The sequence below is a fragment of the Malaclemys terrapin genome, chromosome 1 (genome assembly GCF_027887155.1).
Source record: "Malaclemys terrapin pileata isolate rMalTer1 chromosome 1, rMalTer1.hap1, whole genome shotgun sequence".
In the NCBI taxonomy this organism is placed as follows: domain Eukaryota; kingdom Metazoa; phylum Chordata; order Testudines; family Emydidae; genus Malaclemys; species Malaclemys terrapin.
Genome location: NC_071505.1, coordinates 160,484,156 through 160,505,252, shown reverse-complemented (window position 1 = coordinate 160,505,252; position 21,097 = coordinate 160,484,156). Strand labels below are relative to the sequence as shown.

The 21,097-nt window shown below is 43.4% G+C and overlaps 1 protein-coding gene across 1 annotated transcript in view; it reads left to right on the top strand.

The window, feature by feature from the left end:
• The window catches only part of MYH15 (myosin heavy chain 15), a 66,485-nt gene that overhangs the window by 37,636 nt on the left and 7,752 nt on the right, over positions 1-21,097 (top strand). The window contains exons 23-37 of the mRNA XM_054045491.1: positions 228-364; positions 754-1,009; positions 1,578-1,820; positions 2,467-2,643; positions 3,314-3,459; positions 4,214-4,304; positions 5,612-6,001; positions 7,052-7,178; positions 8,373-8,491; positions 9,182-9,378; positions 11,168-11,517; positions 12,764-12,888; positions 15,452-15,567; positions 19,197-19,389; positions 20,329-20,532. Coding sequence (XP_053901466.1) covers positions 228-364; positions 754-1,009; positions 1,578-1,820; positions 2,467-2,643; positions 3,314-3,459; positions 4,214-4,304; positions 5,612-6,001; positions 7,052-7,178; positions 8,373-8,491; positions 9,182-9,378; positions 11,168-11,517; positions 12,764-12,888; positions 15,452-15,567; positions 19,197-19,389; positions 20,329-20,532 — 2,871 coding nt within the window. The remainder of the gene's footprint in view (positions 1-227; positions 365-753; positions 1,010-1,577; positions 1,821-2,466; positions 2,644-3,313; positions 3,460-4,213; positions 4,305-5,611; positions 6,002-7,051; positions 7,179-8,372; positions 8,492-9,181; positions 9,379-11,167; positions 11,518-12,763; positions 12,889-15,451; positions 15,568-19,196; positions 19,390-20,328; positions 20,533-21,097) is intronic.

Genomic DNA, 21,097 nt, shown 5'->3' with positions numbered 1-21,097 from the left:
AAATAGGCGAGATCAACCTATGATGCGTACTGTGGTTGGGTCACTATAACGTTATATCGCAATCCCCTGACACAGACTTTTATTTTACCTAACCATCACTCTGCTTCTGTTACCAGTCTTCCCTTGACCACTGCTGTTACAATAAAAATTTATTTACATTGCTCCATGTTTCGTGAAGATGGGATTATTCTGAGCTTGTTCCTAAATGACATCCGCCTATATTTTAGGTATTCTTTAAGGCTGGTCTCCTGGGCCATCTGGAAGAAATGAGGGATCATAGACTATCCAAGATCCTAACACTGATCCAAGCAAGAGCACGAGGCAAACTGATGCGTATTGAGTTCCAAAAAATAGTGGAGCGAAGGTACAGGCAATCTTGGGTTATTTCCTTCAGTCTGGGGGATGAAACCACTCCTGTCTCACTTGATGACTAAATAGGGCCCTTATAGTAGCATTTAAGTCTCTAGCTGGACATAAATGAAGGATTACATAGAGTAATTTTAATATAGATGTACAACAACAGTAGTTCCATATTGATCACCCACATTTTCAACTAAAATCAGTCAGTTGTAGATGCTCAGTGTCTCTAGCAGTCCAGCCATAAGCAAATGTCTTGCCGGTGTCAGCACAAGTTCCTAATGCTGTTCAGAGTACAAAAGTACAACTGAGCTGAGGACAGGCTCAAAGAATGTATATATCTCCCACAACTCAGGCTGGGTTTACTTTGTTTTTTTTTTTATTTTTATAAACCAGAGATGCCCTTCTTGTGATCCAGTGGAACATTCGAGCTTTCATGGCTGTGAAGAACTGGCCCTGGATGAAGCTTTTCTTCAAGATCAAGCCCCTTCTGAAGTCCGCAGAAACTGAAAAGGAAATGGCCAATATGAAGGAGGAATTCTTGAGGCTGAAGGAGGCCTTGGAAAAATCTGAAGCCAGGAGGAAGGAATTGGAAGAAAAGCAAGTTTCTCTGGTTCAGGAGAAGAATGACTTGCTCCTTCAGCTGCAGGCAGTGAGTGGGCAATGCTATTTTTGGTTCATGTTTTATTTAATGTTCTTTCAGACATGACATCTTGCAGACCAAGCAGTCAAAGGGGACTTAGCTTTAGGTATTTACACAAGCAGTTTTAAATTATGCAGCTGCTCTGGCTAGGAAATTAGATTTAATTTACAATGGATATAAATTCTCATGTTTGAGAGCGCAAGCTCATGGTTTGCCAATGCAAAAATTCTGGTGTTCAAGGAAATATTAATGTCCAAATTAATATTGTGAATTATATTTCATCAAATTGCATGCATGAGTGGGCATGCCCAACATTAAAGGCTCCATCCTGCTTCTACTGAATTTATCAGGAGTTTTGTCTTTGACATCAAATGAGAGAAGGAGTAGACCCAGAGTTAGCATTCAAAAAACCCATATTAACCTTACTTCCAGAGCTGTTCTGATACACTCTTATGAGTGTATACTAACGTGTATTGGGGTCTGTGCTCCATGAGAGCTAACTGAGAGGGGAATAAATGCAAAAGAATTAAGTTGGTAACTCCCAGCCATTGTTGTCATCTTCTCTGTGTTATGCCAGGAGCAAGACACACTAGCAGATGCAGAAGAACGATGCGACATGCTGATTAAATCCAAGATCCAGATGGAGGCAAAAGTCAAAGAACTGACAGAGCGGGTGGAGGATGAAGAGGAGATGAACTCTGAGCTGACCTCCAAGAAGAGAAAACTGGAAGATGAGTGCTCTGAATTGAAGAAAGACATTGATGACCTTGAAATAACATTGGCAAAAGTAGAGAAAGAAAAACATGCTACTGAAAATAAGGTACCATTAGAACTTGGCCACACATCTCCACAGAGGATTTATACATAGGGTGGGCTACTTTATGGAGGAGATATTGGAGTTCTGCTAATTGAAAGGCGTATATAGTAAAGGCCACCCTGCAAGATCAGATTATATACACAGTTGAGGTTGAGCCTGGATCTCCAGTTTCCCAAGTGAGTTCTGCTGCTACTAAACCAAAGAACAATGTCTGGTTTTACCTTAGTAAATAACCAGGTTGTAACTAACCCAGAGTTCTTTAAACTCTTCCTCTTGAACAGTCAAAACTTCTCTCTTTTTTCCCCAGAGAGAACAAAAAACTAGAACCTGCCCCAGTTACAGTGACGCTGAAAAAAAAATGGTGGAGTTGGAAAGCAGATGTCCCCATAACAAAGCCACTGCAAGAATTGGCACTAATTGGCAGTTCTAGCTGAGAAGCCAAAATTAAAATGAACTCCCCCTTCACTGATCATCCTAATAGCCAGGTTAACTGCTTTTACAAAATATCCATCTCCAACTGATTTAGTATAAACTTCTCTCTAATTCTCCAATATGAGTACGGTCTAGGCAGTTCCCTCAGGACAGGTTACAATAATCCTCTGCTGAAAATACTTACAAACACTACTATTGCATTTCTTCTACCACACAGGTCAAAAATCTGACAGAAGAAATGGCATCTCTGGATGAGACCATAAGCAAACTTACTAAAGAGAAGAAATCTTTGCAGGAAGCTCACCAGCAAGCTCTGGATGACCTACAGGCAGAGGAAGACAAGGTCAACACACTGAGCAAAACTAAGCTGAAACTAGAACAGCAAGTAGATGATGTGAGTTTGTCCCTCTCTTCATTTACATAATACTTATTTCTCCATTGCTTATGGCTTTTGGGAAGCTGGGAAACATTTTCTGTTTTTTTGTAAATGAACTAGACTAACTTGGATGTAAAAGTGCAAACCACAAGGGGGAGGGTGTACAACAAAAATGGTACTATTATTTTCCTCTACAGTTAACCTTTTTTAAAGTGCAACCGTAACGCCGACAGACCCCCGGTCGTTGGCGGGCAGGATTGAACTTGGGACCTCTGGAGCTTAGTGCATGAACCTCTACTGCATGAGCTAAAAAACAACTAATTAGTCTCTTTCGCTAAGTGGTCTCGGTGCCACTAAATGGGACAGAATACCACACCTAGGAGGTGTGTGGGTTACACAACAATAACAAGAGGAAATCCATTTGATTTGTATTTGCAGTGTAATTGACCTGTAGTCAAACAGTGCTGTCTTGGAGAGACAGGGCAGTAATGCCTGCGCAAACAGGAAGTATGGAGTGGCCCTTACATCATATTAATCCCAGTTTGTGTTCTTGACATGGGCTGATGTCAGCTAGAAAGAAAAAATGGAAAACAGGACACTGGTACTTTAACTCTTCTGCTTCAATATTCATTAGGGTGTAGCACAAAAATGGACCTTATATTTAACGACTGGTTTCTCATTCCCATAGCTTGAGGGCTCACTAGAACAAGAGAAGAAAATAAGGATGGACCTGGAAAGGGTCAAACGCAAACTGGAAGGGGATTTGAAGCTGACCCAGGAGAGTCTCATGGATTTGGAAAATGATAAGTTGCAGTTGGATGAAAAGTTAAAGAAGTAAGATACTGTTTGTATTGTACAGAATAATAGAGGAACCTGGGATTTGCCATTTCAGACCCATTAACCCCAGAATCCTGCCTGATACAGTGGCAGACACTGAATGCCATTTCAGAGGAAGGTGACCCAAGAATATTGTGCAGTGCTGAATTCCTTCCTGGTGTCTGCAGTTTGTACCCTGAAGCATGATATTTGATTGATCCCTATCTTCATATTCCTAAAATGAATATTTGTGAGCCTTTTAGCTGACCAGAGAAAAGGACTTACAGAAGTCTAAAAAAGGTGTCTACCCCATCTAACCTGCTAACAGTACAGTTGTAGGACCTCAGCTCTGTTAAATGTACGTATCCACTGAGTTTCAAAAGCAATTTGATTTCTGTGTGACCTTTTACAAATAATGGAGGTAAGAAGTTCTCACCTATAGCTATTCATAATATCAGAAGTCCAGCCAGCACTGATATTGTACAAGGTAAGGACACTTTACATATAGTAGCAGAACATATGAGTGTATGGACAGTCTTAGCTTGGACAATACTGTTCTGACAGAAGACTGTATTTTTTCCAAACTCAGTGGTGGTGAGATTGGGAGTTTTAGTGATATTACAACAGCAGCATTCTTCCCATTTCAGCTCTGACTGAGTCAGCACTTTTATTCCCAGGTCTTTATACGGGACTATAAAAATTTGTTTTAGAAAATCTTTGCTTCAGCTGGTAGGGTAAATCTATTACTGCAGAACTTTATTTTCTTTGACAGGAAAGAATTTGAAATAAATCAGCTGAACTCCAAGCTTGAGGATGAACAAACCCTAGTGATGCAACTCCAGAAGAAGATCAAGGAGCTGCAGGTAATTTTTTTGTCTTCACTTCTTCTGTGTCAGGAATGAACCCTGGCAGCGGATAGAGAAGCATGGAGCGTGAGGGAAGGAGAGAGGAAGTGATGTGCTCTCATATGTTTCTGCCCTGGATACGTGGCACAGAGAAGGAAGAGAGTGAGCTGGTAGGCCTGAAGGACAAATGCTGTGGCAGACTACTCTGAAGCATGGAGCGTAATAAAGGAGTCTGAGCCATCTGAGAAGAATTTATACATAGGAGACCATCCCCAAGCTTAGGGAGCCTGAGGCTAATTTCACAAAGAAGAACCAATTTTGGGAGGCCACCTTCAAGCACAGGGGACAGAGAAGCCCAGGTTTAACTAGAGGGTCCCTGGGTTAACTAATGACATGGGGGTTCAGGAAAGGCAATAAGGAAGGAGACTGAGAAGGAAATCTACATGAGAGTGGGTGCAGGAGAACATAAAGAAGGAAATTGGGTACCAGAAGGCTCAAAGCCTGGATTCCACTTGTGCAAACTGAAGAATTAGATTGTGAATCTGGCTCACAGATCTTGAGTTACAGGCTGTCACAGTCCTGTGTGTTAAAGGAAAGGAAAGATACAAACTGCAGAGATATGTGAAATAGCTAGAATTTGTCACTAAGACATAAAACCCAGAGTCCATTCCAGAATAAATGCTTCTGATCCATGGAAGCCCCATTACTCTGTATCTGCCAAGGTAGTTTCCTGTGCTTCTCGGGAGTGTGCAGGATGCTGCACTAATTATGCATTGACTCCTTCCCAGGACAAAATTTGTGACTGAACAGCTCTGATGGTCCCAGTTCAGAGGTGAGAGAGGGAGTTGAAGAAAAAGGTCATGAGACCTGCTTATTACCCAGGCACTCCTCAGTCTCCCACATCCCAGGCAGAGGTTGAAGAGTACTTGCTACACAATGGCTATTACAATAATGGGAAAGAGCCTCTTACAGTTTTCTTGAACAGTAATTGGGAGAGGAGGAGATACTCCTCTGTCCCACTTCCAGATAAATTGCTTTTCTTATATTCCTGGTCTGCAGACTTTGGACTCAAGGTTGTAGAGAAAGCACTGAGTGGTTTTAGTAGGAGATACGACGCCTAGGTCCTATTCCAGCTCCAACACTGACTTGTTTGTCACTGGGCAAGGTACTTCACTGCTGTGGCTTGGTTTCGCCATTTCTAAATTGCAGTATGTATGACATGGAGCTGTTGTGAAGGGTCATTATTTATGAAGTGCTTTGAGCTTCTCTGGCAATTGCTAAGGAGGGTGAAAGGTGTTACGTGCATGTGTGTCTTTGCCTCGTAGGCTCGTATAGAGGAGCTAGAAGAGGAGCTGGAAGCAGAAAGAGCTGCCCGAGCCAAGGTGGAAAAGCAGAGATCGGATCTGGCTCGAGAGCTGGAGGAGCTGAGTGAGCGGCTGGAGGAGGCTGGAGGAGCCACTGCAGCACAGCTGGAGATGAACAAGAAGCGGGAGGCCGAGTTCCTGAAGCTGCGGCGGGACCTTGAGGAGGCCACGCTGCACTATGAGGCGACAGCTGCCACCCTGAGGAAGAAGCACGCAGACAGCATGGCGGAGCTGGGGGAGCAAGTGGACAACCTGCAGCGTGTCAAGCAGAAACTAGAGAAAGAGAAGAGTGAGCTGAAGCTGGAGGTGGACGACCTGTCATCCAACATGGAGCAGATGGTCAAGGGAAAAGTAGGGCTTCCGAGACTTCATACACAAACATACATACAGGGGCTTGTTTTAAAGTTTCCAGAGAGGCAGAGGAGGGCTGGATGATTCAGGAGAGCAACAGAAAGGGTTTGGAGGCTTTCACATCTAGGTCATTTGTTTCACTCCATCCCAGGCTGGTGATGACCTTCTGATGGATATTGGGTGGCTTATTTGAAATGAGTTTGGTCCTGTAGCTCCTTCCTTAACAGTCATAGGCCCTTATCTCAGAAAGTACTACTGTGATAAGGGGTCCCTCTTAGCATTCTCTGAAGAGCACCCAAGTGCTGGGGGGGTGATGGAGACTGAACTATTCCTCCACCTCACAAAGAAGTTCCTCTGGATCACTGTTTGAGTCAGATCAGCACGGAGGTGTTGAGTGGGGGTAGTTTACACAGCCACTGCCTGTACTGTTACTTTGGGTAGCTAAATTGTGGGTGTAGTCTTCTGGGTGGTTAATCCCATCCAGCAATTCAGAAGAAGTTTGAAGAAACTTACGCTTGTGCATAATACCTTTTGAAATCATTGCAGGAGCTTTCTACCACATAGTCTTGGATTCTGAATGGAAACAATCATTAAAGAAAATAACTATTTTTCTGTCCTCTTGCATCACCACCTTGCACTAACTTTATTTTTAAGAGTTCAATTTTATAAATCTATGGGGGATCATTTCTTCTGGGTCACCTTAAAATCTGAGCCAAATCCTAAAGTCATTATTCAAGTTTTACTCAGGCAAACTTTTTTGAAGAAAACGGGAGGCAGAATGTATAAAAATGTCAAACACCATAAAAATCTTATTAAGTAAACTCCTTGCTTATAAGTATAATATTAACAAAATACAATGCAAGTCTTCTCACTCCAAAGCTCATTGAACAGAAGATTTTAACTTCTGCCTTCCAAAATTCTACTTGTCTGGGGTGAAAATATCACTAGTGTTTTTATTTTGAATCCTTGTATTATAGGGTAAACTGGATGGTAATGTACCTGGGCTGGGAAGTTTGCAGCTTTGTGTATCTTTTCTCTCAATTCCATTAGTCGAATGCGGAAAAACTTTGTCGCACATATGAAGACAACCTCAATGAGACAAAGACTAAACTGGATGAAATGACTCGCTTAATGAATGACCTCACCACCCAAAAAGGAAAGCTGCAAACTGAGAATGGTAGGTATATGCAGCATCAGTGAGGTTCTTTGAGTTCATTGCAGGAATGTGCTAGACCCTGGAGGGAACTGGAATTCTATTGCATACAGGTGGTTGGGTGGAGAGTAAACACCTAGTTAGATACTACCTGTGTGCCTTGCCTCACTTCCCTTCATCCAGGTTATAAACAAGTCCAGATAGATCTTTTTTAATCAAAGAGCATCCCCCCGGCCTTTCACAGATCTCATTTATTCGTGACACCCCTGCGTGCAAGTAGAAGCTCACTCAAATACACCTGGCTTTTTTAAAAAGAATAAGCTTTCCCTCAGGCTACCCGTGAGCCGTGCTGCCATCATATCACCTCAGTTAAACAGAAAAATGCTGAGCAGGGTTCAGCTGTGAAGACCCTGAACAAGGAACACCTAACCTAGGTGCTGCAGGAGGTAGTGGTGTTAATACAGTAGGCGGTATTATTGTTTGTGAGTGTGCTATGCCCCAGCACGGTGTTAGGGCATTGTGCTTCTGGACAGGCATTCTTTCAATGAGACATGAAACCAGTGTCATCTTAGTGATCATTCAAGATCCTATGCCACTTTTTGCAGGAGTGTCAATCTCTGCATCTTGACCAAATTCCAACTCTGATCACTGTTTTGTTAGCCAAAATTCCTATGTATTTTCACTTAGGCATTATGTTTTTCATTTTCTGTCCTAGACTAGTGTGCAGCATTGCTGTGCACTGTTAAATGCTGCATACCAGCTCCGCACTGGCTGTATTCACGTGGTGGCTAAAGTGTTCCCATGTATTCTCCTGACCTGCCTCATGGGAGTCGTGAGGTTGATGTTTCTAAAGTGCTTTGCAATGTTGGGGGAAAGGTCTATAGAAGTGCAGTGTACAGTAATAAAAAGTATGAAGGAAAAAACGGTAATTACACATGGACGCTAGTGTATGTCTACTTTAATGAATGATGCAAGAGTCCAACTAAAATTAATGCACCACTGTACATGCCATGTGTAAATAAACTAAAAGAAACCTTCTGTTGGGTTTGACCATTGCATATATCTGAGAAGGCTGACTCAGATGCTTTCTTTAACAAGAGATCAGCCATATTCACTGGGAGAAGGGGGTTGGGCAGGTGTAACTAAACCTTGAATTTGGCCCAGTGGGACAGCAAGCAGCTCATGTTCCAATCTTGCTTGGTTAAAATCCCTTGGCAGGTGAATTTGCAAGACAGCTAGAAGAGAAAGAGTCACTGATAAGTCAGCTTTCCAGAGGGAAGACATCATTCACTCAGCAGATTGAAGAACTTAGAAGACTGCTGGAAGAGGAAACTAAGGTAATGCTTTGACCCTTTCACCCCATTTGCTTATGTGTAGGCTTTGGACAATGATACATTTTACTTAGCTGTAGTAAAAAAAAAAAAAAAAAAAAAGTGAGATGGCTGGAATGCTTGTTGATTGAGGTGAATGGGAATGGATTTATTTACTTTTAACATGGAGGAAAACTAAAATCAGACATTGGAGTCTGAACATTCCGATGCCAGTACTAATAGGACTTTCTGCATCTGAACAGGACAAGTCAGAGAGGTGGGGAACAGGAGTTTCAAAACAATGAGTTATACTCTCTCTCTCTTTCTAGAAAGAATCATTCTAACAGGGGCTCCAAGCAGTAAAAAGTGTTCGATAAATCTTAGAATTTTCATTTGGATGCTTATGCAAATGAATTAGAACTTCTTTGGTCTCAATGCTGGAGTGGACATGTTGCAGGGAACAGGCTTTCTCGTGGCATTTAGGTTGTTTCTTACTTCCATTTGGACCAGAAATACCATGAGAATGTCCTTTCTTGTACTCTTCCCCTCCCCTCAGCTGGGACCAGACCCTCGGAGACAAAGAGGAAAAGGAACTGAAGTTTTTGTAACCTAGAAAGGCTCAGTTTGGAGTGTTGGGGATGTGTTGGTTGGGACTTATTGTGTCCCAGACTGGTTTGCCATCCTTGACTATAACGACGTAACCTTTTAATCCTGCAGTCCAAGAATGCCCTTGCTCATGCACTGCAAGCTGCCAGGCACGACTGCGATCTTTTGCGGGAGCAGTTTGAAGAGGAGCAAGAAGCCAAGGCAGAGCTGCAGCGGGCTCTGTCCAAGGGAAATGCAGAAGTGGCACAGTGGAGGACTAAATATGAAACTGATGCCATTCAAAGAACTGAGGAGTTAGAAGAAGCCAAGTAAGTGGTTTATATTAGCATTGCCTTCTTCCTGTACTCCACTGGGAGAACTACACTCCAAAGCATTTTTAACCACCCTGAAATATGCAGAGTAATAGGATTACAGTGCTAGTAGTTTCCACACTGTCAGCTGAATGTATGCTCTGTCTGGGTTGTGTTGCCATCTCCAAAGGGTTAAGAAAGAGAACAATCATTAGTGCCGTTAGTCGGGAGCCACACTTACTTGATACACCTCTACCCCGATATAACGCGATCCAATATAACATGAATTCAGATATAATGCGGTAAAGCAGTGCTCTGGGGTGGGGGGGGAGACTGCGCACTCCGGCGGATCAAAGCAAGTTCGATATAAAGCGGTTTCACTTATAACGCGGTAAGATTTTTTGGCTCCCGAGGACAGCGTTATATCGAGGTAGAGGTGTAACTTGCTTGGGAGCTATTTATAGAATCATAGGACTGGAAGGCACCTCAAGAGGCCATTTAGTCCAGTCCCCTGCACTCATGGCAGGACTAAGTATTATCTAGACCAGGGGTGGACAAACTTTTTGGCCTGAGGGCCGCATCGGGTTTCAAAAATTGTATGGAGGGCCGGTTGGGGGGTCTATGCCTCCCCAAACAGCCAGGCATGGCCTGGCCCCCACTCCTATCTGACCACCCTGCTTCTTGCCCCCCTGACTGCCCCCCCGGACCCCTGCCCCATCCAACCACCCCTTCTCCCTGTCCCCTGACCCCACCCCGACCCTGACTGCCCGCGGCCGCCCCATCCAACCCCCCCCTCCTTCCTGACTGTCCCCTGCCAGAACCCCTGCCCCATCCAACCACCCCTTCTCCCTGACTGCCCCCAGAAATCCCGCCCCCATTCAATGCCCCTGTTCCCCGCCCTTTGACCGCCCCCATCCCTATCCACACTCCCGGCCCCTGACCACCTCCCTGCCCTCTGTCCAACCCCCCTCCACCATTCCCTGCTCCCTTACCGCGCTGCCTGGAGCACTGGTGGCTGGTGGCACAGCTGCACCAGGCCAGGCAGCCGTGTTGCCCAGTTGGAGCCAGCCACGCACCGTGCAGCACAGAGCACCGGCTCAGGCCGGGCTCTGCAGCTGCGCTACCCCAGGAGCTCACAGCCCCACTGCCCAGAGCATTGTGCCCACGGTGCAGTGAGCTGAGGCTGTGGGGGAGGGGGAACAGCAGGGGAGGGGCCGGGGACGAGCCTCCCGGGCCAGGAGCTCAGGGGCCGGGCAGAATGGTCCCGCAGGCTGGATGTGGCCCGCGGGCCATAGTTTGCCCACCTCTGATCTAGACCATCCTTGACAGGTGTTTGTCTAACCTGCTCTTAAAAATCCCCAATGATGGAGATTCCACAACCTCCCTGGGCAATTTAGTCCAATGCTTAATCATCCTGACAGTTAGGAAGTTTTTCCTAATGTCCAACCTAAACCTCCCTTGCTTCAATTTAAGCCCATTGCTTCTTCTCCTATCCTTAACGGTTAAGAAGAACAATTTTTCTCCCTCCTCCTGTAACAACCTTTTATGTACTTGAAAACTGTTATTATGTCCCCACTCAGTCTTCTCTTTCTCCAGACTAAACAGACCCAATTTTTTCAATCTTCCCTCATAGGTCAAGTTTTCTAGACCTTTAATCATGTTTGTTGCTCTTTTCTGGACTTTCTCTAATTTGTCCACATCTTCCCTGAAATGTGGCACCCAGAACTGGACACAATACTCCAGTTGAGGCCTAATCAAGCCTGTTCATGGTTGTCTTACTGCTCTGCCCCATTTTTCCCTGTGTTAGAAAAAAGCTAGCGGCTCGCCTACAGGAAGCTGAGGAAGCAATTGAGGCAGCCAATGCCAAGTGCTCTTCCCTGGAGAAGACAAAGCACAGGCTGCAGAACGAGCTGGAGGACATCATGATTGACTTAGAAAGGGCCAATTCGGCAGCGGCAGCCCTGGACAAGAAGCAGCGCAATTTTGACAAGCTCATCAGTGACTGGAAGCAGAAGTACGAGGAGACGCAAGCAGAGCTTGAAGCTTCCCAGAAGGAAGCCCGCAACCTGAGCACAGAGCTGTTTAAACTAAAGAATGCCTATGAAGAGACTCTGGACAATCTGGAGACAGTGAAAAGGGAAAACAAGAATCTCCAAGGTAGGCCATGCATAACAGGCTCAGCAGTAGTTAAGAGAGAACCTGGTCTTCTTGAGATCTGGTGCCCAACTGGCAACTTCATGGACCTGTAGAAGTTTGAGAACATTAGTCTCGCTGCTGCACTGGAGCAGTGAGTTGTGGCTGTTCCTTCTATCACTGAAATCTGTTCTATTTTCCTTCTCTAAATCCAGTTTTTTAACAAATTTGGTGCTGATGAAAGATGCTGAATTAACAGCATTTATCCACAGGAACAGGAGCAACATATGGGCAGTTAGTGCATGCTTTTCTACACTAACCTGCCAAAGTACCCCAATAGTACCCTGTAGCAGGCTCTATCTTCATGGGATAAAGAAGAAATCAAACCCTTTCCATCACTGGCCAACTGCTGAGCCTGCCGACAAAGGACCTAACTGGTACCAGTTATGGTGCTTTTTGTAACATGGAACACTTCTCTACTAGTGTATGAGAGACAAATAGTTTCACTGCGGCCACTGAACAGCCATTTTGTAATCGATTTTTGGCCACGATCCCTTAGCAAGTATTTTGAAATATCCAGTCCCATGTAACTAGAAAAAATTTAATAGAACTGTACTAAGTTCTTCAACTTTATTGGCTTGTCGTCTAGAATTTTGTTTTGAGCTGTACCATCCATCTGACACTTATTGAACAGAGTTAAAGTTTAAAATACTAGGTCCTATTTCAAAAGATCATGGGATCATAAAGGAACGCTCTGGTGTTTGTTACCCACAGGCAATCCAACCAGTTCTTCATATAGGCCCAGAGGAGTTCACATCACACACCCCAATCATCACTGTCGGCCTTTTTGGCAGTCACTTGAGTGAGCATAAGTCTTGAATGGGGGTGGAGAGTTAACATACTCTGTCATTGTTTAGAGGTGCTACTTGGAATAGGAGTGAGGAATGTAGATGGACTGCTGCCTGCCTGGGACATTTGAAGTTTTGTGGACAGAGCCCTTCCAGAAATTAGCAAATTTGCTAAGCTGCTAAACCAGTTTAAAACTGGTTATGGAGAATCCCCACACAAAAGATGCACTGGTTTAATTAAACAGATTTAAGTGAAATCAGTGCAACTTCTGTGTGTATAGACAAACCTTTAGCAAGTTATTTGGAAGGTGATTTTTGTAATCACTCTCTGTGCCGGGTGGTAAAATCATAACGTTATACTTGTATGTACAGTACTATGTTTCTGGGACTTTGATACTAAATTCTTCTTCTTGTCATTTCAGAGGAGATTTCTGATCTGACTGATCAGATTAGTGAAGGAAACAAAAGCCTTCATGAGATAGAAAAACTCAAGAAACAGGTTGAACAAGAAAAGTCAGAAGTTCAGTTAGCCCTGGAAGAAGCTGAGGTAAGAGGAAGGAAGGGAGGGAAGGAGGTTTGTCTGTTGCTGTATCACTTTCTCAGTCACACACACACAGCAAAGAGCAAACATTTATTGCCTATTATTAGGAGATATCTTTCTCTGCTCCTCTGTATTTACACACCAACCTTGCTGGCCTAAATTTTCAAAAGTAACATGATTTTGGCAGCTTCAATTTTTGGGTGCCCAAAATGAGACACCTGTAAAGTGACCTGATTTTCAGAAACTGCAAGAAACCCTTCCTCTGAAAATCAGGCCTCTTCAAAACAGTTCAACTTGGAGCATCCGAATTCCCAGTCATTTTTGAAAATGCAAGTTGGTGGTTTTGTTCATCCAGTTTAACACCTTACTGAGTACGCCAAATATCTTGTATTCATCAGCAAATTCTTAACTCTTATCTTCCTCTTTGAGAATTAAAAGCTAAACTTTATGAAGTTTTATTCTAAATAATGGCTCGCTATGGATTGCACTGAGATTAGTGCCCGGCTTTCTTTCTACAATGCTAATCTGCTAAGCAAGAGTAGCAGTCTCATAAACCCAAATGAAAAGAGGCCATTTAGAAAAATTTTAAATCCCAAAGGAGTTTGGTAAAAATCACTGAACATCATTGCAGTAATTTTCTGCAGTGACAGGCATGCATACATCCAGGGAGGACCCACCTCAATTTCTGAGAGTGAACCAGCACTACAAAATTCATTACAGTCCAGGTGGAAATCTGCTCCTGATAATTCATTTAAAAGGTCAGCTTGTATATTTCTTGAGGTTTTGGTGCACTGCAGGGCTAGATTGGTGCATCACTGTATCATGGCTAGTATAGCATGTGGCAGGGGATTTTTCATTAAAGTCAAGTGTTGATTTTTTTGTGTCGGTATCTTATTTGCCCTCCTCTAAACAATGCTTGCAAAAATGAAATTAATCAAAGAACTGTAAACTGTTAATACACTAAATATGTGTAACTTTTTTTTGGTCTGTTGCAGGATGTTTTATACTTGGCAGGGATTTCATGGCCATGTAGACAGGTGTTAAAATCAGAGCGGAGGAAATAGCATCTTTTTCCATAGCTCTGGGGTTCTGCGAGTGATTATATGTGCTGCGTACATATTTATCTCATTAGAGAGAATACATCTGTTCTTGGGGATATAATGACACACTTGACTTTCATGAATTATGTGGCATACTTCCCACACCCATGCAAAAGCTCAGCAGAATTCTAAGTCTGTGAGCAGATCAGGCTAATGAGTGCAAGTAAAGTTTGTGTTACATCCCCAAAATGATGATGTATCTTATTTAGAAGTCAGTTATGGAGTGCAATTTTTTTTAATAAGGTTTTTTCTTGTGAATCTGGGTTGCTGGCTGTTGTTTTAATGTGCAGTACTTTTGTGTGCTGTTGCCATTGGTGGCTTATTAGTGTGGTGTGTTTGTTAAAATGAATATAGATGCTGCATGGGTGACCAGAAATAAGGGATAATTTGCTTATCCATGTCTTTTGTATGTCATTATTCTATTGAAATCACCTCTTCAGACAAATGTAGATCAATGAGTGACTCTGTCTGCTCTCTTCACAAGTAACCAGTCCTTACCCAGCTAATCTGCCTGCTTAAATCAGAGGAAGTTTTGGCTCAATCAGGAATGAGTCTGAACTCCCATTGACTGCTTAAGTAAAACCTGCAAGTCTGGTGCCTTAATATTTAACCATAAGCTATTACGTAAAGTCTCTTAATCGCAATTTATGGGGGGGAAACAAAAACAAAGGTCATGGGATTTAATAAGAGGTTACCATATAGTTTCCTTACAGGTTTTTCTGTATTTTAATGGAAAAGGGGAAGATCTTGATAGCTACACATTTTGTCATGAAAACCTGATACTTTTCATCCTTCCCTTCCTTTTGGTGTCAGGTTATAGATTCACATACACAGATCCCACTGCCATCAATAGGAGCCATGCGTGTTTCTAGAACAAGATTTGGCAAGGAGTACAGTACAGATGTCTTTAATTGATGATCATGTGAATGAGGATAGTTAATTTCAGCAAACACATGTACCTATTGCTGTAAGGCTGATGGGGAGGTGGGGCGAAAAGACAGATTTAGACAGGTTTTGCAAACAATCCTGTGGCTGAGTTCTGCTCCCACTGAAGTCTTTGGGAGTTTTGCCACTCACTTCAGTGGGAGCAGGATGGAGTCCTTTTACCATTACTGTGTAAAGCTTATCTACATAGAGTTTTTGTATTGGTACAAAAACTGTGTAGACAAGGCCTAAGACATCAGTTGTCAAACTGTGTTCTGTTTGACCACGTGTAGCCTGAAGAGGTGACTGCTCATGTTTCCAGCTGTCAAATTGCATTAAAAGACAGGTAAACACATTAGGAAAGCCAGGTTACTTTTCTCCAGAAGCAACTGTAGTTGCCACGGGTAGACGGTGATGGGTGAGGAGACAGTCAGGAATGAAAAGGAGGTGTCCAGGGTCAATCTCAATGTTGTGATTCATACTTTGAAAAAGTCTAAGGACCTCTGGCCTAAGAGGCTTGTTCAGTTGTGTGCATTTTATTTCAGGGAGCCCTGGAGCATGAAGAAAGCAAAAGCCTTCGTTTCCAACTTGAAATTTCTCAGATTAAAGCAGAGTTTGAAAGAAAACTGGCAGAAAAGGAGGAGGAAATGGAAAACATTAGGTACTATACAGTGGGAAAATGGTTTGTAATGGATGAAACTCAGAAGTTCTGATGCTTCTTCAAGGCTTCTGCCAGCTTTTCTGATCATCCTGGAAATCTGGCTGAAATAAAGTTTCTTGCGAAACTTTAAAAGGAAGCACAGAGATGTGCAAAGCTAAAAACAAAACCAACAGTTGAACAATTGTTCTGTTAAATGGGTCATGTGTGGGTAAGAATTGGATGCAGTCCACTTTTTCCAACTAGTTTGGCCATCCCTAAAAATACTTACAATTTCTTCTGCCTACCTAAAAGATTAATCCCATACTGGGATTAATCCTGGCTGCAGTAGCATGACTCAGAATGCAGTAAGGGAGCATATGAAAACCAGGTAGATTAACCAAACAAAGAAGACACATTCTCCAGCTAGATATAAGGTCATGTCTAGGGATAGGCTAAAGGCTTATCTTCACTAGCAACTTAACACAAGGTAAAGCTCCCTGACACCTGCCCACAGACACAAATCCATCACTTGTGTGTGTAGTTGTGGAAATAACACAAGTCAGCGGGGGTATAAGGCAGACCTTGAGAGCCACTAAATCAAAGAATCTGTAGTGTGGAAACAGACTAGTGATGCAACATTAGCATCAAGGACTGCTATTACACTAATGCCTTCCAACACTCTGCCCAGAGAACTGTCCCACAGTAGGCAGCTGCTTATGGTGCCACATCTAACAAGATGCTACAACAACACTGAGACTAAAGCTGGTTGAAAAATGGAAAACAATTTCAAAATTCAAAATTTCTAAATTGTTTAGCTTTTGCAAGATTCAAAATGGAACAATTTGGGGTGGGGGGAGGGTTATGTTTTTCTGACACATTTGTAAAGTGTTTTCCCCGTTTCTTTTTTGCCACTCAGTGCAATAGAAAATGTCTGATATCCAGATTTTTGTTCCATTTTTTTTCCACTTTTTGCTTTCATTTTTCCTTTTGCCACCCTGCAACTTCTAAAAACTTCTCCACGCTTTTGAGAAATTAGAGTGGCAGAGTTAGTTTCATTTTTCCTGTAATTTTCCCAAAGTTGAAAAAGTTCTGAAAAGTTAGTGGCAAAAGGGGAAAAAAGCCATCTCGAAATCATTCTTTCTGTAGCAAAGAGGAATGAAGGAAGAAACGGGGGGAGGGAGGGAAAGAGTTGAAAATTCAGCATTCATGAATTTTGAAATTTTCAGTTTTGATTAAAAACCAAAAAACTGTGAGAAACTATAAGCTTTCTGCAAAAAGTGTTTAATTTTGAAAACAGGTCATTTTCTATTGAAAACATTTTGTTCAGTTCTAACTAGGATCCCTGTGGCCATGTTCACCAATAGGCCTCTACTGAATTATTGTTCTGCCTGTGGAGTTTCTGCCCTCGCAGCCTCCCCTCCACATGGGGTTCTACTCCATCGTAAGCAGCAGGCCCTTAAAATTGCAAAATGCACCCTGGGAATCTTTGTGCTGGCTCCCCAGGTACCTGCCTTGAAACAGCACTACAGGGTTCTGAGGAACATTCCTAACAGTATGGCCCACCAATGAAGAGACCCTAACTTAGAGGGAAAATAATGACATAAGGGTCTGAATGTGGTTGGTGAGTTGGATGGACTAATAGGAAAACGGGAGCAACTGGAGGGCAGCAAATCAAGGAACATGGCTAGTAAATATAGGCAGAAAATAAAATGATGTGGTGTGCAATAAAAAGAAGCTACTACTAGGCAGGGTGGCCTAGTGGATAGTGCCACAGTGGGACTCAGAAGATCTGGGTTCTGTATCCAGATCTGCCATTGGACTGCTTCACCTTAGTGAGCCTCAGTTTCCCTATGAGTAAAATGGGGATAATGACATTGCCCTTTGTGATGTGCTCTGAGATTTACCGAGGAAAAGCGCTATAGAAGAGCTATCATCAGCAATACATATTTGGTGGGCAGGAGAAGCCTGGAAAGCAGTAGTGGTGGAAGAAACCTTAGGAGTATGGGCGTGACTATGAGTCAGCAGTGTGATATGGACGTTGGAGGGTTATTTTTGGACAGGGCACACAGAGGCATCACACCGCAGAGTAGGCAGATGACAGTTCCTCTGTCAGTGGTTAAAATAGATTGAGACAGGAGCCGGAGCAGCCAGGGAGGAGCACTGGATGGGGAGTTCTCCCTCTGCTGTTAGCAACTGCACTCATCCCACTCTCCCTTACTGTAGCCCGTGATTTTTACATCCCCACGATGCCCACACCTGCAACACTGCCTTTAGTTCCGGGCAGCCCGCTGCCAGCAACATGGAGATCCGTGTGTCATGAGTTTATACAAAAAGCACTAAAAATGCTGAATTGACTTGTGAGGGCAGATGAAGAGCTACCAGCAAAGCTGTGCAGTTTGGCTAAGCAGAGACAGAATGGGGGAGAACTTACCAAGGGGGACAGGGGATGTAATAGAAAGCAAGGAGATGAAAGAAAGTTTTTTCTTGTTCCTCAGGTTATTTTTTTCCCTTTTAGTGAACCCTATTAGGCTGAGGAATTACTCTCCTTTAGAACTAGATTGGGCAAAATTCTAGAAAATGTGCTATAGAGAACAGTCCTGCAATGTCTCGGAGGTCTCTAATAGGTACTTTCCATCCCGGATATGTCTGACTAATGGTTTGGCGTTTTGATTATGTGAGATTTGGAACAGTTCCCAGACACGCTGGGCTGTTCCTGAGAACTCTGAGGCTGTTGTGAGTGATATGAATCTCAGCACTTATTTTGTATAACAAAGGAGAGGAAACAGACCAATTATGGGTCAATATAGTCACTGCCAAAAGCCCTTTAAAAAGTTCAGCAAACAAAAATATCAGACATTTACAATTCCCTTCAGATGAGGTATAGTCTCTGCTTTGAATCATTTTCTAGTAGAGAGGGGATAATGAAGAATCTACAAAAACCTAAAACCATGTGGATCAGAAATAGGAATTCCTGAGTTCTAATATCTCACTGTATTGCAGAGGACAAACTATATACCTCTCTGTATCTGTTTCTCCATGTATAAAATAGGAATACTTGCCTACCTATCAGAGGTGTTGAGTATTGATTGATGGTTAATGCCTGTATAAAATGGCGCAGATGTAAAGCACTGAACTAGTGCCAAGAATTAAGTATTGTTTGTTAAGTTCAAACCCAGAAGAAAGAATTTGTGACTCTCCCCAGTGTAATAGCCTCAAAGGTGCTATTTGGACATTTAGGGAGGAAGAAGAGGGGAATAATGGGGCTTGCTATGCGGCACGTAATAGTCTAGACTCCTGTGGGCTAAAATACTTTGGTCTAATTTCGGATGTTGGGTTTAGTGTGCGGGTGCTGGGTGGCATAGGTGGCCTGTGATATAGAGGAGGACAGACTGGAGGATCTGGTGGTCCCGTCTGGCCTTAAACTCTGACTATGATCAGGAGCTTATTGAGGGGAGCAGACAGATCTAGTGGTCACGATGGGTCATTATGTACTACCGCTGTATACACTCATCCATACAGAAATATGATTCCATTCCTGCAAATGCAACTCTTGGGAAATAAAATATTATTGGAGGTAATTAAAACTTCTGTGGAGGGAGGGGAAAGAATTCCTTACCCGTAATGTCTTTTGAATATTACTCCAAAATTAGGAGAAACCAGCAGCGTACCATAGACTCGCTGCAGTCCACCCTTGATTCTGAAGCCAAGAGCAGAAATGAGGCCATCCGGCTGAAGAAGAAGATGGAAGGGGACCTCAACGAGATGGAAATCCAGCTCAGCCATGCTAACAGGCATGCCTCAGAGGCAATAAAGGCTGCACGTATCCTGCAGGCACAAATAAAGGTACCCCATAGCGCTGCCAGTCCGAACTACCCAACTACAAGCAAGGGCTGGGTTTTATTAATTCAAACAGAAAAAACACACACGCAGAGCAAGTGCTTTTACAGCAATAATTATTAGTACAAATTGAGATTCTGTTCCAAAAGACTAGGTGCAGTTAGAGTGCCCTGCAGAGCATGGCCAGTCTTTGGTGTGTGTCAGCTGCAAAGTACTTCTTAGCCTATAACATCTTCAAAGAGCTTGATAAAAATTTAATCAGATTCTGCCCTAGGGTCACAGGGCCCCGATGGAAAAACTGCCCTCTGTGAGGGGGAAAAGCAGAAGTGCAAGGAACTTCCTCTCCCCAGGTCTTTTAAAGGAGTAGCCATTTGACAGGGAGTCAGAATGGCCAGATTATCTGTGTAGCTTCATTTAACTTAATTCTCCAGAGCCTCTGACAACTGGTTTCCTATTAAGCCCTGACACCATTTTAAAGTCAGGTTTCCTTAATCCATCACCTGCACTCCCCAGAGGATAAATCCACAAAATACCCCTCATTTGAAACCACCACTGATTTGAAGGTTCCGTTCATGCCCAGCAGGCCAGGGTGAATTAAACCTACTGTTTTTCACAACATTGAGGGTGGAGGCAGGGAGAAAGTCTTTTTCAGTACTTTTTTAAGCAGGAGCTAAAACAGCTTCGAGACCACCTGGATGAGTCCCCACTCCACATTGTTCAGTCAGATTTTCAGAGGCTTTGGCAGTTAACAGCAAAGACGAGCTCAAGTAGGGTGACCAGATAGCAAGCATGAAAAATCGGGACGGGGGGGCGGGGCATAACAGGAGCCTTTATAAGAAAAAGCCCTGAATATCGGGACTGGCCCTATAAAATCAGGACATCTGGTCACCCTTAGCTCAAGTCCCATCATGCTGGTGTGTGAGAATGCTGCTGTTTCTGCTCCAGGACCTGCAAGTGCAGCTGGATGATTCAGAACACCTGAATGAAGACCTGAAGGAGCAGCTGGCGGTCACTGACAGGCGGAACAATCTTCTCCAGTCAGAGCTTGATGAGCTGAGGGCCCTGCTAGACCAGACTGAACGTGGGCGTAAACTGGCAGAACACGAGCTACTGGAAGCCACCGAACGTGTGAACCTTCTCCACACCCAGGTTGGATTTCACTGCGGGGAGGGGGCAGTTTCCTAAGCTGTGTGTGCACTATGCTCAAGAAGCAGCAGTAGTGGCTATTGGGGAAACGTGAAGATTGCACATGCCAGAAAAATATGAACTCCATAGCCACTGACCCTCATTTGTCAGAGAGGTTTCATTCATTCCACTAAAGGAAATGAGTCAGTCTCTCTCTCTCTCTCTCTCTCCATATCATACTTCATTCCCATCATGATATCAGTGCAGAAGTGATCTAGCCTGCTATAATAAACACTGCCTAAAAAGGGTAAAGACGGAAGTCAGATGATAATTGGGTCTTTACCTTCTTCACAGGGTGTCATAGAATTTCAGACTATCTTACTACTATGTTTACACTCAGCAATGTTAAAACCCAGTTGGGTTTGTGGATTGTATGGACACTATTTTGATGGGGGGCAGGAGAAGCGGTATGTGTGACCTTTTCATGCAAGCTGCTTAGAGAAGCCTTCAGTAAAACATGCAAAGGCCATTCATTATGTATAGCTACATTGAGCAAGACAGTACATTGGAACCAGCAGCAAGCGGCTCC